Source organism: Panicum hallii, chromosome 5, assembly GCF_002211085.1.
Source record: "Panicum hallii strain FIL2 chromosome 5, PHallii_v3.1, whole genome shotgun sequence".
NCBI classification, from domain to species: domain Eukaryota; kingdom Viridiplantae; phylum Streptophyta; class Magnoliopsida; order Poales; family Poaceae; genus Panicum; species Panicum hallii.
Window position 1 is genome coordinate 59,418,489 of NC_038046.1, and position 15,458 is coordinate 59,433,946.

Sequence of the window (15,458 nt, forward strand, 5' to 3'; positions counted from 1 at the left end):
ATTCCACAAGCATAGATGGGGATGGTAATGGATACTAAGCTAGCTGTCTCTTTTGTGATTCATTCATTGTTCCTTGATACATTGTGATGAACAGAACAACAACAATCTGATTGATCCATCACCCACTTGGTATTTTTTGACCCAGAAGATGGGTGGGTAGAGGTAGAGCATGGGGACCTGGCTCTCTGTCGGGAGCCCAGTCCAGTGCAGTCGAGGCCAGGCCATGTGCACACCAGCAGGCAAGACCGAAAACAAATGCATGGAATCTGGCCAGTAACATGGAGAGGAGATCCAGCCACCACCAGGTGCATCACCATCATCAGGTCAGGTGTCTGCTCGGCGCTGATTGCGGCCGACTTGCTCTATTTTTGCTGCTGCCAATGTGCCATGGCATAAGCCACACCATAGTCAAAGCTAGCTGCCATAAACCTAAACAACCACTGCAAGCTCAGCATACGTAATGGGTAGCTGGCGATAAAACGACATTGTGCTGAAGCATCAAGTCTACCTCCCATAATAGGGCAAAGCCTATACTATACAAAAACCTACCTAATACAAAAACCGTCTATGAGCATTTCACTGTTGCCCAGTCTATGTCACCGGAATAGCGCTGCAATAGATACTGCGCCTCTCAATCACCGAGCAGAAACGTTACCATCGCCACCAGTTTTTTTAAATATTGCACCTTGCAGAAGATACGAAGCCTTGTTTCTGACCTGCATAAGACAACATGCTTGAGCCCAAGCAGAGGAAACGGCGCGTCAACAACTCAAACCAATCAAATTTCTTTACCTTTGGAGCATAGAATCCCCAGTTTGTGCATGCAATCTGCGTGGAACAGTTGCGCAGATAATTACGCCAAGTATCAACGATCTGAGTCTTATCTCTGAATGCATCACTTGAGAAAAGTAAGTTGTCCATCAATACTAGATACACATAAAGCCTGAAAAAGTCACATTCTTTCTCCTTCACATTGATGGATGTCACTAGCTTCAAAATCTTTTCAACACTCCCCACCTATAAGCATGGACGGCAAACAGTCATTGCACAAAACCAAAAGGGCACAAGGCAGCACATGCATTTTTAGCACTCTCATGCTTACCTTAAGGCCAAAGTTAATCTTCAGCAGCTGAAGCGCCAGCTCACTCCTCAGGAATTTACTGCGCTTATTGGTTCCAGTAATGCAGTCGACTATCCTTAAACAATTAAGGTCCATACTGACCCTGCCATATTATGAAATTCACTTAAATAGGCACAAAATAAATCCTAAAAAGAAAACCTTTACTCTGTAAGCGACTTCAGCATGCCCTAAATGTAACACGGAAGCTTAAGTCCTAATTACAGGCCCATATTGAGGTATAAGTTGCAGATAACTCCTAGTCAATCTTTCATGCATACTTTAATTACTCCACACTTCCTGGGTTGTGCAAATGAATATAATTTATAACAGACAACCACACATCTGCACAAAAAAATATATATATTACCTCTTGGCGATTGATTCAGCCACCATCACACAGCTACTTTCCCACTCACTTGTATCAAAGTATAATACAAGTGAATTAAGGCAGTCTCCCAAAATAATCAGGAGCCCTTCAAGCCCACGGTCCAAAAAGAGGGAAATGACAATAACAAGGAGTTCTTCTGCCTCAGAAGCTGAGAAGATGGAACACACTTTTCTGTACATTAAACAAATGGAATAATAAAGCAGAATTAACTAGGTAAGCAAATTCAAACCTTTGGCAACATCATTACATTTATCATATTTCTTAAGGATCAAATTAACAAAGAATGGAGATTACTATTGCAGAGGGAGGGAAATCATTATCACAGATTTTGGAATAATAGTAAATACAGACACGTTGCAAATTTGGAATAAAGAATGAAACTTGAAATGTGCACTAGATTGGTACAACTGGGACTCCGTTCCAGGCAAATATTAATATAGCATCATAATGTCAGACAAAAACATCTTTTACCAATACAAGTACTGCACTGGGCATTCTATTGAAGACAGAACTTGGCAACACAAAGCACAAAAGAGAGTATGCTTTGAATTTCACGAGCAAATAATTAAAGACAATCATCTTATGTTGATTGGTGCCTACCAGTTTAAGTTTTATAAGGGAACAGCAAGCAGAAATACTTAATAACAATATCCAGTGTGTTAAAGATTGTACCTGATTTTGCAGCAAGCAGATACAACTCTTAACCATGCAATGATGTTATGAGGTGGACCAGCATCAGAGCTATCTGGTAATGAATAATCATGAGTTTTAATTTGAAATATGAAAGCTACTACCCAGTATTTACCAAATGATCTGAATATTTTCAGAATTGTCGCCATCCTGAGGGTGGCAATTCCAAAAATGGAGTGCATTGCATATAAGTGACAGCTAACTAGGAAAGAAAGAAAACAATTGTATGGAACCAACCTGCAGTGGCACTTTCAGAGGTTGAAGCTTTAGTGCCAGGATTCTCAAAACGATACCCATAGCTAAGTATAGCACATTTTAGAACAGAATAGCTTGGAAAATACCCAAGGTTGACCAGCAGTTTATCATCCTGCAATCAGTAAAAAAAAACTAATTACAGAAGGTTCAATGGTAGAGTAAAAAGAGAACATGCTTTATGATTATATTACCTCATCTAGGGAAAGAATACTATCCCAAAAGTCAGTTGCAGAAACTTGTAACTTCTTATTGGATGAATACAACACTGACAGGTAGTGGCATAAGATACAGTATAGTAAGACAACAAATCATCAATCTAAACAGAGTTCAGAAACAAATTCTTACACTTGGTTAGCGTCCACGATGCAATAGAGTCTTCAACAGAACCACCAATGTGAACCAACTTCAAAAGCCATCCATCCATCAGCATGCCTTCAAGAAACCCCTCTCCTACAAAAATAATATGAGGAAGATGCTGAAATTAACTGCAGGTAACAAAGCCAAAACCTGGAACAGGAAATGGATAGAGACGAAGACAGACGTAAATGCTGAAGTTGCAGATATGTGAAAGAATGCCAAACCATATAACTATACTGGCGGAGTCAGGAACAAAAAAGTTCAGCCAATTCAAACACCATAAATGTATAACAGACTTTAGTTAAAATTCAGAACAACACATACTGGGAACAGAACAAACCTTGTTGGATCTCTAGATCGAAACCTAGATGCTCACTCGCACAGAACGATAGCAAAAGTTGACAATTTTCAACTCCCATATCGCTAAGGTTCGAGGAGGCCTTCTGCAAGGATAATTTAGTGGTCAGAAATAAAAAGGAAACAATCTGGAGGTCAAGTCCTAGAACAAACAAACAGAATAAAGGTAGGGTCGTTTGACCTGGCAGCCAAAAATTTGTTGACCCCATGGGGTTACATTGTCTCTAGCATCCAACCCTTTGGCCTGCAAACTCAAACATCACATTACGCAAAAAAATAAAGTGGAGGCGGGGATTGGTAGAACTCAAAATTGAGAAAGAGGATGTGGTCAGACAATTACTTTTTCCTCACAATCCTCAAATATTTTGCAAATCTCGTCCTCCCTACCCTTCTTGTCCTCCTCATCTGAATCATGTCCCATGGGGCCATGTTTAGTCTTGGCAGCCTTAACTTTGCGCAAATCCTTACCAGTTCCAAAGTAATCCAGTAAAAGATCATCCAAGCCGATAACCTTCTTTCTGAAAGTAAAAAGACATCGGTAAGCTTGGTAAATCACTGAAGGGGTATAGTACCTAAGCACTTAAGAGGACTTGAGACATTGAGTACAAACTTTTCTATTGCCTTGCAGGCCACAAGGGTTCTACGTTTCTCGCGACAATGTCCCAAGTCCATTAAATGATTACATATTACTGGTATATGTTGGATTGGATTAAGGGCTGCCGGAATCAAAGGACAATGTCATTTCGCAGCTCCCATTCCATTAAAACCCTAAATCGCAGCAACCAGCGGATTGGCCCAACCCCAGCAACGCGGAGCATCCACAAGCCCCCACTAAACGAATGAATCCTCCAATCGGGAGGGGAGGCGGCGGATCTGTACCTCTTGGTGGGGCGCGGGGCGGGGAAGAGGGGATCCTCCTCCTCCTCGAAGTCGAGGGGCTCGTCCATCACCATCTCTCTCTCGAGGTCGTGCGGCGGCGCGGAGGTTCTACAACTCCAGTTCTGTTCCTTTTCTACACGTGCGAAATACGCTTCCACGTACAACGGCCCAGCATCTGGATACCATGTTAAAACTGAACTTAAAACTATGGCCCAACTAGCGGATTGGCCCAATTACGGCCCAACTCAACTTCTGTTCCTTTCTACACGTGCGAAATACACGGAAGTAATCATGGAAGATTTCAAATATATTTTTCTAACACTGGATATCGTGTTACAAGTCACCACACAAATTTTCAACTTAAAACTAAACTTATATGCTTAGAAAAAAAAGAAATCTTATTAGAGGGTGTATTGGACCAATTGAAATAGTTTTGAGTAAATCGAGTCTAAATTTTATTTTATTTTATTTTTTTGGAAGAGGTAGAGTGTTTAAGCGGACACAGTGAATTGGTGAATGGTCTTTTCCGAGAATAAGATATCTTCACTTTTTATCCCCTCCATTTTACCTATTGCATAAATCTGTGTCATTCTATGTTAGATTATATTCAAACATATAGTGACCTTTTGGTCAATTATTTGATTCACATTATCAAAACATACAATACAATAGCTCAGCATGTTGTTGTAGCATTAACACGACATTATACTTAGTCTTATTAAAGGGCACAAAATTTCACACAAATTCATTAGAAGCTTGGAACCTTTAAAATAAATTAAATTATGTAGAGATGTTGGATGCACTTGTTGTTGATACCGTAGGACTAAAGATGGCAACAGGCAGGAAAAATCTGCGTGCTCGCGAACGGGCACGAATACGGGTCTGAGTTTATGCCCGCGGGCACAGGCGCGGGCACGACTTCAAACCCAACGGGTATCTGCTCACGGGTATAAAAATTGATATCCACCCCCGCAAACCCGTTATACCCGTTTTGATAGCTGACAGGTGGGCCCGTAACTTTGGATATATACATATATGGTCTTGTTAGGGTTTTCTTCTCTTCTCCCAACTCATCTCTCCGCGCGTCACTAGGGGCCCGTCCGCCCCTCTCCTACCTCCGCGCGCAAGGGGTCTGTCCGCCCCGCGCCCCAAGCCCCCCTCCTCGGCTCCACGGTGAAAGGCCACGCGCCGCCGCCAGTGGTCCACCCGGCCCGCGCCCTCCTCCCTGCTCCCGCTCGACCCCGCGCTCGGTGGCCCTGGCGCCCCTACCTCGCGCCCTGCCTCTCGTTCCGCCGCCAGGTGCCAGCTCATCGCCCCGGATCCGCCTCCTCCATGCCAAGCGCGACGCCACCCCTAGATGGCAGCTACTGTGGGGGCCTCACGGCCTCCTCGCCAAGCGCGCTGCCGCCCTGGACCGGCCACCATTGTGGGAGGCCTCGCCGCCTCCTCGCCAAGCGCACTGCCACCTAGCCAAAAGCGCCGCCGCCTCTAGACCGGCCGCCGCCACGGGGGGCCTTGCCGCCTTCTCGCCAAGCACGCCGCCGCCCCTGGAACGGCCGCCGCCGCGGGGGCCTCGCCACCTCCTCGCCAAGCACGCCGCCGCCCCTGGAACAGCCGCCGCCATCGTAGGGGGCCTTGCGGCCCTTGGACCGGCCGCTGTCGTGGGGTCCTCCTCAGCACCCTCGTCCACTCCTCCGATTCATGCTACTCACGGGCGTCGTGAAGGTGATGTTGATGGACACTTGTTTACTTACCGTTGGATGTTGTTTACTTAGCGTTAGATGTTATTGTGTACTTGATTTTCTTAAGTTCTTACTTACACGGGCGTACCCCCGAGCATGGGATATCCGCGGATAGCGGGCACGAGCGTGGTCCTCTGCTCGTGGCGGGTAGCGGGCGTGGGTTTGAGTTTTAGCTCGCGAGTATGGGTATCTGAAGGATATATCCGTGCGGATTTTACCCGTTGCCATCTATACGTAGGACTTGTTTGTCTACCATATTTTTTGAAAGTGCATTTGGCCCCTACGTGGGTTTTGGTGCTGATGATATACATAATTAAGGAGGTAACGAGTTTATCAATGTATGGACGTGTTAAATTTTAATGAAATGGAAATGAGCAAGAAAAGATGCCAATTTTAATTTAAAGATGGTGTTGGAGCATAAAAGATCTTTTATTAATTTCTGTTTTGAATTTGAGCATAGGAAATACCGTACTATTAAGAGAGACGCGAATGGATAGCATGAAGATGTCAAAATGCTTAATTGAGATGCTAACCACCTAAGAGAGAACAAATCACATACTTGTGCACTTAGTTTTCTCACTAATTCAGTATGTGTCAGAAGTTCCGACCCTTGTCGGAAGTTTCCAGCTTCTTCCGACAAGAGGTCCTTAGCGAGCTATTTTTAATAGGGTCGGAAGTTCCGATCAGGGGCTGGAAGTTCCGATAATCACATAACCAGCACACTAATAGCTACTTTTTGGGGGCTCGGGTATTTATTACCCCTCAGCCTCTCTTCACTGGTTGCTAACCTTCCCGTGAAGAACACCTCCAAGAACATTCAAATACTCCTCCCCACTCCCTCCAAGAGCTAATCCTTAAGTTGAGAGTAAGATGGAGGTGTGAGGCTTGGAGATTTGAGTGTGAGGTCATCCACATTCGTCTCAAGAGCACTTGAAGCATCTTCATTCTTTGATTCGCGTTTGTTACTCTTGAATCTTGCTTCTAGACGGTTTAGTGTCGTCCGGTTGAGCGTCCTCTCGTGTGTGTGCGCCTTGGGAAGTTTGTATTACCCATCCTTTGTGGATTTCTTAGTAAGTGACTCAATCCTCCTTTGTGGTTGATTGAGTGAGGAAAAGGGTTAGTTGTAAGACCCTACTCTTTGTGAGCTCATCAACGGAGACGTAGCTTCCTTTGTGGAAGTAAACTTTGGTGAACAAATCTTTTGTCTCTTGCGCTTATTGCATTTATTTAGTGCTTGTTGACCTAGAGCTTCTTTTGTACCGATATACATTCTCGTGTTGTTGTGTTTGCAAAAATCGCTTGCAGAAGTCTCCTAACATCATTGCTCAACTTTTGATTTAGACAGTTTCTGTAGTCAAGTTTAATTTTGAACTTCGTATAAGAAATTTCCTATTGTCGGAAGTTTCGGTCTTGTATTGGAAGTTTCAACAGATTAACCGTTGCAAAAATCAAGTACGCCTATTTAAAATCCCTCTAAGCATCACCGAGATCCTTTCAATTTTCAGCTTATATGTAGATATCTATTGGTGTTATCATGAACTATGGTCTCCAATGTGTTTGTCTCTAATGTATATTTTCTTGTTTTCTTAAAAAAGGACAAGCCTTGAGGAAACTATGACAAGTAAAAATATGGACAATAAACATTTATTTGATATGAGAGGTAAAAAAATAAGAATGACGTGTAAAAATAACAAAGAAAACATTTATTTGGCGTGAGGGGTAAAATACATGTATAAAAAAAATAATGATATGAGAGCTAGAACGCAAAAAACAAAAGAAGCCGGTAAGACCAACGCTCTAACCGAGCTACGGGACCATCCATTATTTAATTGCTTAACTCATTTTATTTATTGATTATTTATTCATACGCAAGTTACACTCTCTGCATATTGAGCATTCGTGATTGTTTTATTTGGCACGGTCTATTTTTCTGCCCTTAGGACTTCGTCGCTTTTGATGATCAAGCCTGCTTATGGTCTAATACAATATAATGGAATGAATAGATGGCTTCGGAACTACGTACAATGAGCCGCACAAGGAAGACCTAATACAATAGTCTGAACGGCACGTTCAAAAATGGCCAAAAATGCTTCACACTCATGGCCTCATGATGCCTTTGAAGTCATTGGTCCCCTTTATGCATGCATCAACTAACGGCAAGTACATTGCGATATATCGGCGGTCTCATAGGTTGTCTCATATAGATCCATATATAATTTTTGATGATGTGAATGAGAGAGGAGGAGAAGAGAGAACGAGGTGGTTGCTTCACGAAACAATCATCTCGTAGACTAAAACTAAGAACTATGAGACCGCTTACTCGCCATTGTACGAGTTATTATTGTCACAATATTCCTTTTTTTTATTCCAAAAGTTAAGGATATGGTACTACTACAAAACAACCAAAATGACAACCTAGGTTGTCTATTAAGTCATCTCAAGATGACGTGTCATTGCATGACCGTCTATTAGACGGCTCCAATGTACTTGCTCTAACAGGTGACGAGACGACAACTAGCATGTATGGTAGGTGGGGCAATAAGGGTGCTCCATGGTATGCACAATAGATTGAGTTGGTAGAAGTGTTAGTCTAAACGGTAAACGATAAACAGTCGCTCATCTACTGTTTAGCTATTTATTCGGACTAAATAGCCATTTAAATGGATTAAACGGACATTAAATAGGGTAAACAGCTGATTAAAATGATATGGCGGGCCATTGTGTAGCGTTTACACGACGTGTGCACGGGCTAAACGGCCGTATAGACGAATAGTGGTTGATAGAAAGCTAGAATTGCATGGTTTTTAGGATGGAGGGAGTATATTTTGGGATGAATGAGTAGCTAACATAAACCAGTGGTTGGATCCTAATGCAAGAACCTTAAGAATCAAAATACTATCCAATTGATAGGGCTGTATTTTCCTTTGCGCATGTCAAATACAGTCGTGTGAGGGCGAACGAGACTCCTCTAATATAAGCTTCATCCACAATGAATGAATTAGGCTAGTATAGGGCTTGCTGGCTCGCTCGCGCTCCCTTCATTCCAGGGGAGAAGCTATAGTGGGTGTCCATACACCCACACCAAAATGAAAGTTTAGTGCTATAGCTACAAATGTTTAGGACTTTTAATTCTGATTGGAGCCACCAACCGAGATATAAGGGTAACATTTAGTCCCGGTTGGTGGCTCCCTAGCCGGGTCCAACCTGGGACTAAAGCCTTTATTAATCCCAGGCTCAACAGTAGCTAAGACACTGTCAATGATAAAAACTACTAGTGCTGCTTCGTTCGATGGTTACCATCCTATGCCTTTACATCAGAGGAACTCATTTCTACGAAGAAAACATATAAATGTATGACAAAAAGGAGAATGGCATGTCCTGAAACATCTTGGGTACCATCTAAGTGGTATATTCTGAAATGCTTGCACCACCTTTCCAATCGCACCGTCCCTTCTAGGTTGCCTTCCCTAACCTCTTCAGTAGGGTTTGCCCACTCCAACCTTGCCTGTTGCTCCTTCATCGACGGCACCTCCTGCAAACCGCTAGCTCTTCCCTCTCCCTCTCCCTCAGCGATCTCTCTGTAAACCTAGCTAGCTAGAAGAAAAATGTCTGGTCCATGCAGTGAGCAAGGTCAATCCAAGCAAGCAAAAGCAAACATACCCATGGTGACAAGGCTTCTCTTTCCCCCAAACCTCCATGTTAGTTTTTTTTTCCCAAAGTATATCTCACTTCGTTCTCCCATACTACTAGTAGCAGCCTAGCAGACAAAGGAGAGAGGAGAGAGAGAGAGAAAGCAAAATATTTTTCTGCGGACTTTAATTTGGAAAGGAATCTTGTGTCCGCCCGTCTCTTTAGAAAGGCTGTGGTGTAGGCTGCCCTTGGGGCATGCAATTGCAAATGCGTGCATGAGGACGGAGAATATCCTAGGGCTTACTAGAGTTCATACGCTAGAGTCCAAGGGATTAGCGCTAAACAAAGCTAGTCCAAAGGCAAAAAGGCTCATCATGATCACGCATCCTAGCTCTCTCTTCTCTACTGTGTATGCATGCATGTGATTTTAGAAAGTACATAGCTGCTAGGGCTAGCTGACTAAAGTCAGCTCGCAAGCAAGCAGACGCCTTCCCACACTTCCAAATATTCACCTGCTGCCACCTGACTTAGCATGCTGCTTTGCGATTTGATATGATTGATGATCCACCAGCTGATGATCTGATTCCTGCCTGCTAGCTAGCTGCTGCTGATGGTCAGATTTCACTCGCTCTGGCTATCTGCTGCTTTGGAATGCGCATCTGCAGACCCTATGCTGCATGCATCAACAAACACGTTGCCACTGACATGACATGTTCCTGTCACTCACTGGCCGATATCTATCCTGCTTCGGTAACACCTATGTATTTGGATAAGAAGTTCTCACGTCCTCTTCGTTTCCTATTTTAGACCCATCAAATAAAATCTAATTACAAAACTTTTTCACAGATGGGTGCTAATTCGCGAGACAAATTTAATGAGCCTAATTAATCCATAATTTGCCGCAGTGATGCTACAGTAATTATCCGCTAATCATGGACTAATATACCTTATTAGATTCGTCTCGCGAATTAGCCTTAGGGTTCTGCAATTAGTTTTGTAATTAGACTTTATTTAATACTTCTAAATGATAAGATTCTTTTTGATGTGACCCCTCTAAAGTTTAGACCGCAGGAAACGAACATACCCTTATCATGGACTATTTACAGAAGCACGTAGCTATTGCAGAGTCCACAATTTTCAGTGCAAAATTAAATCGTACCGAGCTGATCTGAGGAAAGAGGAGGAGGAAGAGAGAGGAAGAGAAAATGAAAGGAGGAGTAAGATAAATTGATATTTTATTTTTTATAGGCAGCCTATTGGATACCTTTTTGCGATGAACTACTGTAAGAATCGCCTCGATAGTGGTTGAGATTGGTAGGTTGGAATAATTTAGTCTCAAATTGAACAATTAAAATAATTACTAGAAGGAAGGAAGCTAAGCTTCTAGCTAGCTAGCTAGCTTCTGTCATGCAAGGTCGGACAATCAAGACACGACAACAGTTGACGCCCTTATATATAACTAGCTAGCTAGTACCTCTGCTCTGCTCTGACCAATGCAATGCAATCTTACTATACTACTCCGATGGCCGATGCACGGTTCCCTTGAATCCTTGGAAATTAAAGAAAGAAAGAGAGGAATCTGACGAACACTACTACTATGCTATACTATATGCCAGTGACAACGGAGACAAATAAAATCACCATGCACGCATGTATCGATCAAGCCCTGAACGCGCGGTCTGATCGAACACGCATGCATGTGACGAGCTGCCAGACACAGACAGCCCCGAAGTGAAGCGCCAGCATGCAGCACTGTCGTCAGTCCAGCAGGCATTGTTGTAAATGATGACGCAGTTTTGTTAGATATCCATGCATGTAATAATGTAGCTAGCTACTGGATGATGACCATTGCATTGACCAAGCAAGAGATAGATGTAAATAGTTGCATATTTATGCATGCATTGCAATCGAAGAACGAAGAAGCAAATAAACCAATTCAAAGCTAGCATGCAAGGCCGGACAGATATTCCATTTCCTGTCGTTTCTGGCGTCGCCTATCTACATGGCCGCTAGTACAGATTTATTTGCATGCATCGATCGCAACGCATGCACTGCACGTGCCGTGCCCGCCACCTTTTTATTTCTTTGCATTGGCCTTGGCCTGGACGCGCGCGCCTACACACGTACCATTATATATTTATACATATACATACGTACGAGGATAAAATATATTTTTTCTATATAAAATGTACCCACTTTGCAGTTGCAACTGAGAGACTACACCGATTGCATCTGGAAGAATAGACCAATTGCTACTGGACGGAACTGATTGCAACTGGGCACGAACCAGTTGCAACTCAGACCGCCCCGGTTGCAGCTAGACGCGAACTAGTTGCAAATGGACACAATCCAGTTGCAACTAGAACTGTCACAATTACAACTGAAAGGGTAGATGCATTTTCTACAAAATGCACCCTGGTGCATTATAACAAAACGCCATACACATATATATAAATAGCAGTTCAATCTTTTACCAGCTAATATATATGTATATTTGTAAATATCTATCTCTATCGCATTGCATCCCAGTCCCTGCCTAGTAACAATAGTACTATAGCTAGCTAGGGCAACATTGTATATAGGATCGATGGGAAGGGAGTGCATCCATGTGCGATGGAGCTAGCTGCTACTAGTACTAGTATTTGGCCAATACACGTAGCTAAATTTTGACTTTTGCCCGTACGTAGTGTGTCACCTAATTTTTGAGTCATTATTAGTCAATCCATATATCTATTAGTATTTGGCCAATCCAATAGTAGCTAGCTAGCTCTCAGGGCCTAGAAATTATTTTAATTACCTGAAAAATAAAGCAAAAAGTGTCCACACACACACACTGCACATATATATAGACACACACACATATCCACCACTGCCACTATGCAAATAATTAACCCAAAATACCCCTACCTTTACTTCTTTGTTAGCATGCATGAGATCATTGACTTTACTTTGATGGAAATAAGGATATATCGATGGAGGAAGATACATGCATTGCTACACACCAAGCTTAATTACTTTGGCTCTATAGCTCGATCGAGATTACAACTGCAACCAATCAACGGAGTAGTAAAGGGTAGATTGCGTAGGTGATCATACTGGAAACGCAACCTCTTATACACCGTACCCTACATCTGACGACAAGGAGCCCTAATTTGGACTTGTTCTGAGAGCGAGGAAGAACAAATTAGGAGCCAAGAATCCGCAGCCACCATGCATTTCCTAGAAAAAAAAGCATTGGTCGTTTGATTAATAACACTCGGGAATTTCCTAAATCAGGATAATTTGTTTTTGACTGTTTGAAAAATTATACTAAATAATACCAATAGTCGTTATCCATTCATAAAAAATACTCGAAAATCGCAAGCTAGAGTCTTGTAGCGGTAGACAGGTCAGACCAGGGACAGCAGACTGCAAAGGAGAGTTGATCTGATGAGCGTACATGGTGGAGTCGTCACCCCGGGATGAGAGAGAGAGAGAGAGAGAGAGAGAGAGATTGAGATGAGATGGACATGCAGCAAGCATCACATTATGGGCTAATGATGCCAATTGCAAAGGCACCAAGGCACAGCTTTTTACCTTTCCCCATCTTTCTCCTCATCATATGCGTCATCATGGATTCCATTGCATTGCACACCCACAGGCTCTGGTCTCTTTGCTACCTGCACAAACACCTAAACGCTAGCTACACCTTTCATCTTTCACCTTTTTACCTCTTCGATTTTTTTATTCCCTTCTCTCTCTCTGCTGGCTCTCTCTCTCTAGCAGCAGCAGCAGCAGATCAGTTCCCTTGCTTCCCTCTCCATGCCTATTTATCCTCTTGCAGCTGCCTCTTAATGCTGCCGGTAGCTGAATTAGCGTCTTGCATTGGCTTGCTTGAGTAATGACCCGCAGTACACCTAAGAAGTAAGAACAATAGTTGCATGCTCTTCTCTTCTGTCCCCCCAAAATAATCAAGAGAGCGAATTAGCTGTTAGTTGTCCTTTTGTTGCTACAAAGATAGATAGAGGCAGACAAGATTCTTCGTTCTTGGATCGAATTAAGATCGATCCATCAGGAGGAACTAACTAAACAAGTCAAGCAGGTACGTACGGTGATCGATCGAGCGAGTAGTTACAGGAGGGAAAATAAAGCAACCAGCAATGGCAAGTGAAGCGGCATCATCCATCATCTCCAACCCCTTGGCTCCTCTCACCAACCTGCAGCAGCCGGCGTCTCATCAACAAGCAGCTGAGCAGCAGCCGCCTCTCCCTCCTCGCGCCAAGAAGAAGCGCAACCTCCCGGGCACACCAGGCAAGTCGTCCTCGTCGATCTCTCTTCCATTAATTAATTACGTTCTTCGATCTTGTAGGTCTGGTCTGGTCCACCATGTCCATGGACGATCGATTGATGCTCATGATTGACCTAACCTAGCTAGCAAACCTGCACTGCACGCAGACCCTGATGCCGAGGTCATCGCGCTGTCGCCGAGGACGCTGCTGGCCACGAACCGGTTCGTGTGCGAGATCTGCGGCAAGGGCTTCCAGCGCGACCAGAACCTGCAGCTCCACCGGCGGGGGCACAACCTGCCATGGAAGCTGCGGCAGCGCAGCGGCAAGGAGCCCCGGAAGCGCGTCTACGTGTGCCCGGAGAAGAGCTGCGTCCACCACAACCCGGCGCGCGCGCTCGGCGACCTCACCGGAATCAAGAAGCACTTCTGCCGGAAGCACGGCGAGAAGAAGTGGAAGTGCGACAAGTGCAGCAAGCGCTACGCCGTGCAGTCGGACTGGAAGGCGCACTCCAAGACCTGCGGCACCAGGGAGTACCGATGCGACTGCGGCACGCTCTTCTCGAGGTCGGCGGTCGTCTTCTTCGTTCTTCGATCTACCATTGATCCATCCTCTCCAATTCATGGCAGCTTACATTGCTACAATACATACAGGCGCGACAGCTTCATCACCCACCGCGCCTTCTGCGACGCGCTGGCGGAGGAGACGGCCAGGCTCAGCGCCGCCGCGGCCGCGCCCAGCGCCGCCACGTCGCTCTGCGGCCAGAGCAGCAGCAGCTACCTCTTCGCGGGGCTGGCCGTGCGCCCCAATATGATGCTCCCGCCGGCCCCCGCCGCACCGCACCTCAAGCCTGCTGGGCTCTCGCTCTGGGGCGGCAACACGCTGGGCGACATCGGTGGTGGCGTCCTGGCCGGGCCAGGTGGCGGTGCGCCAGTGCCCCCGCACCTGTACGCGGATCTCCTCGCGCGGACCTCGGACGCGGCGGTGCAGCTGGGGCTGGGCTGGCTGTACGGGAACGGCAAGCTCTCCTCGTCAAACAACGCCAGCGAGCTGACGACGGCGACAACGGAGGCGGAAAGCGTGCCCTCCGTGTTCAGCGGGCAGCAGCACGCGAAGCCCGCGGCGCCCACCGACATGTCCGCGACGGCGCTGCTGCAGAAGGCCGCGCAGATGGGTGCCGTGACGTCCGGCAACGCCATGTCCGACGACGCTGGAGCAGCCACGTTGTTCCAGCAGAGCGCTAATAACAATCCCACCGGGAACGTGGCCTACGACGACGTCTTGTCGGCGGTGCGCCACGCCGGGCTCATCAAGGACGCCGCCGTGGGGAGGGAGGAGACCAGGGATTTCTTAGGCGTTGGCGTGCAACCGCTGTGCTCTTCATCGCTGCCTCTGCAAGGTTGGATTTGATTTGCAGGTAATGCAATTAATCACGTAGCTAGCCATGAGATCGAGATGATCATCAGTCAGTACGTAGCCTTAATTTGAACCGATCAATATATGGACGAGCTCTGTTGTAAGCTGCAAGACCGTACCGATGCATTATTATCTAATATCCAAGTTCATTCTCACAAAAGAACTTTATATATATATATATATAGTTTTTTTACACTCGCGTGTAGCTACTCTCATCATCAGTATACCACTGTGCGTATGTCCGCATACTCATTTATCACTTTGAGCATGTTCATATGCTAATTCGGGATATATAAAAAAATTTTAAAAGCATCCCTATTTTTTAAATATATCATCATTATACTTTAGTATTAGTATAT

The 15,458-nt window shown here is 44.9% G+C and overlaps 2 protein-coding genes across 4 annotated transcripts; one reads left to right on the forward strand and one right to left on the reverse strand.

Moving 5' to 3' along the window:
• Positions 1 to 30: 30 nt before the first annotated feature.
• Positions 31 to 4,198, reverse strand: LOC112894124. 2 transcript variants are annotated; one of them, XR_003228954.1, is made up of 13 exons: positions 4,047 to 4,198; positions 3,508 to 3,685; positions 3,349 to 3,411; positions 3,151 to 3,253; positions 2,799 to 2,903; positions 2,645 to 2,718; positions 2,436 to 2,565; positions 2,181 to 2,253; positions 1,488 to 1,679; positions 1,103 to 1,223; positions 793 to 1,017; positions 550 to 716; positions 31 to 429 (listed from the first exon to the last, which is right to left on the reverse strand). XR_003228954.1 is itself a non-coding variant. In XM_025961737.1 (12 exons), exons 1-12 carry the CDS (start codon positions 4,118 to 4,120, stop codon positions 636 to 638), a joined length of 1,419 nt encoding a protein of 472 aa, XP_025817522.1. In that variant the 5' UTR covers positions 4,121 to 4,198; the 3' UTR covers positions 32 to 635. The 2 variants fall into 2 exon arrangements, 1 of the variants encoding a protein (XP_025817522.1); XM_025961737.1 differs by having other exon boundaries at positions 32 to 716.
• Positions 4,199 to 13,274: 9,076 nt separating this feature from the next.
• Positions 13,275 to 15,292, forward strand: LOC112895052 (zinc finger protein MAGPIE-like). 2 transcript variants are annotated; one of them, XM_025962922.1, is made up of 4 exons: positions 13,308 to 13,321; positions 13,500 to 13,708; positions 13,853 to 14,249; positions 14,337 to 15,292. In XM_025962922.1, the coding sequence occupies exons 2-4, from the start codon at positions 13,558 to 13,560 to the stop codon at positions 15,091 to 15,093; spliced, it is 1,305 nt and encodes a 434-aa protein (XP_025818707.1). In that variant the 5' UTR covers positions 13,308 to 13,321; positions 13,500 to 13,557; the 3' UTR covers positions 15,094 to 15,292. The 2 variants fall into 2 exon arrangements, with proteins under 2 accessions (XP_025818706.1, XP_025818707.1); XM_025962921.1 differs by having other exon boundaries at positions 13,275 to 13,708.
• Positions 15,293 to 15,458: the final 166 nt, after the last annotated feature.

Bases quoted from the DNA above. Each gene is read 5' to 3' on its own strand.
- LOC112894124 (XM_025961737.1), bottom strand. From the start codon at position 4,120: ATGGTGATGGACGAGCCCCTCGACTTCGAGGAGGAGGAGGATCCCCTC. The intron at 3,254-3,348 runs GTCAAACGACCC...TTATCCTTGCAG, and splicing joins AACAAATTTTTGGCTGCCAG to AAGGCCTCCTCGAACCTTAG. The intron at 2,566-2,644 runs GTAATATAATCA...TACTGATTGCAG, and splicing joins GTATTCTTTCCCTAGATGAG to GATGATAAACTGCTGGTCAA.
- LOC112895052 (XM_025962921.1), top strand. From the start codon at position 13,558: ATGGCAAGTGAAGCGGCATCATCCATCATCTCCAACCCCTTGGCTCCT. The intron at 13,709-13,852 runs GCAAGTCGTCCT...CACTGCACGCAG, and splicing joins CAACCTCCCGGGCACACCAG to ACCCTGATGCCGAGGTCATC. The intron at 14,250-14,336 runs GTCGGCGGTCGT...CAATACATACAG, and splicing joins TGCGGCACGCTCTTCTCGAG to GCGCGACAGCTTCATCACCC.